General features: G+C 45.8%; 1 protein-coding gene across 1 annotated transcript; it reads right to left on the minus strand.

Annotated features, from left to right (window-relative positions):
• LOC132560256 (uncharacterized) lies at window positions 1–618 on the minus strand. The gene has a single exon (XM_060224920.1). It carries the CDS (start codon window positions 616–618, stop codon window positions 1–3), a length of 618 nt encoding a protein of 205 aa, XP_060080903.1.
• Window positions 619–1,080: the final 462 nt, after the last annotated feature.

Consider the following 1,080-nt stretch of genomic DNA (forward strand, 5'->3'; position numbering starts at 1 on the left):
TCAGGGGTGATTTAAACCCATAGGAGATACCGCCCCAAACACAAACTGAATCACCGCCAAAGTATCCCGCTCAGCGACGCACGCGTCGGTGTAACGTTCCCCTTGACGTCGATATACACGACGTCGCCCGTCCGAACGGTAGAGAGTGAACCGGGATTCGTCAGTGAAGAATACCCGTCTCCATTGCCTCATAGGAAAATTCCTGGGCGAGTGTGCTTGTAACCAAGCCAATCGGCGTTGGCGACGCGCAGGAGTTAGGGGCAGACCAACATAGGGACATCGGGCTCTTTGGCCATTGACGCGTAATCGGTTTCGAACCGTATCAGGATGAATATGGCGGTTATGACTGCCTATAGTGTTATTTGCAGTTTCGGTAGCTGTGAGATGGCGATTACGTAAGTGAGAAAGTCTTATAAACCGATCCTGATGTGGCGTCGTGACGCGCGGACGTCCACTTCGCGGTCGGTCGATAACCCTCCCCGTCACTCGCACACGTTGGACAAGACGTTGAACTGTCCGAATATGCACACCAAAATGTGCAGCAACCTGAAGTTGGCCCTGACCCTGCAAAAGCATTCCTATAGCTTGATCAGTATCAAATAGACTGAAAATTTCCATTGGCGAACTCAATGACCTTCCCCTGCACGGGATTCTTGTATTTTAGCACGTGCCTCGCACGGAGCGCGGAGGTCAGGTATTGTGTGATTTTAAACACGTGTACCTAGTGACCGCGAACAACACATCAACCTGACCGAGTGTCATTATTCCAGGCCAAGCAATAAATCATTTGTAGTATATTTAGTGTACCCGGCGTTCCTTTTTCGTGTTAGTATAGTTTGTTTGCTTCATCCCCTGTCGCATTGATATACCGTACTTTTGCCGACAAAGTGAGGTCATTCATTTAACAACGTCAGTCCTTAGACATCAGTTAATTACTATGTGTGACAAATATCAACTCCAAAACTCATACAATTATCTTATTTGAAATATTAAACTAATATAGAAAGTTTGGAATATAAAACATTCAGTGAATGCAATTCACATTTGAGAAATGTTATTCTAAGTAGTTTACTATCTCAG

Source organism: Ylistrum balloti, unplaced genomic scaffold (assembly GCF_031769215.1).
Source record: "Ylistrum balloti isolate Yb309-2 unplaced genomic scaffold, AGI_CSIRO_Ybal_v1 Utg371040, whole genome shotgun sequence".
In the NCBI taxonomy this organism is placed as follows: domain Eukaryota; kingdom Metazoa; phylum Mollusca; class Bivalvia; order Pectinida; family Pectinidae; genus Ylistrum; species Ylistrum balloti.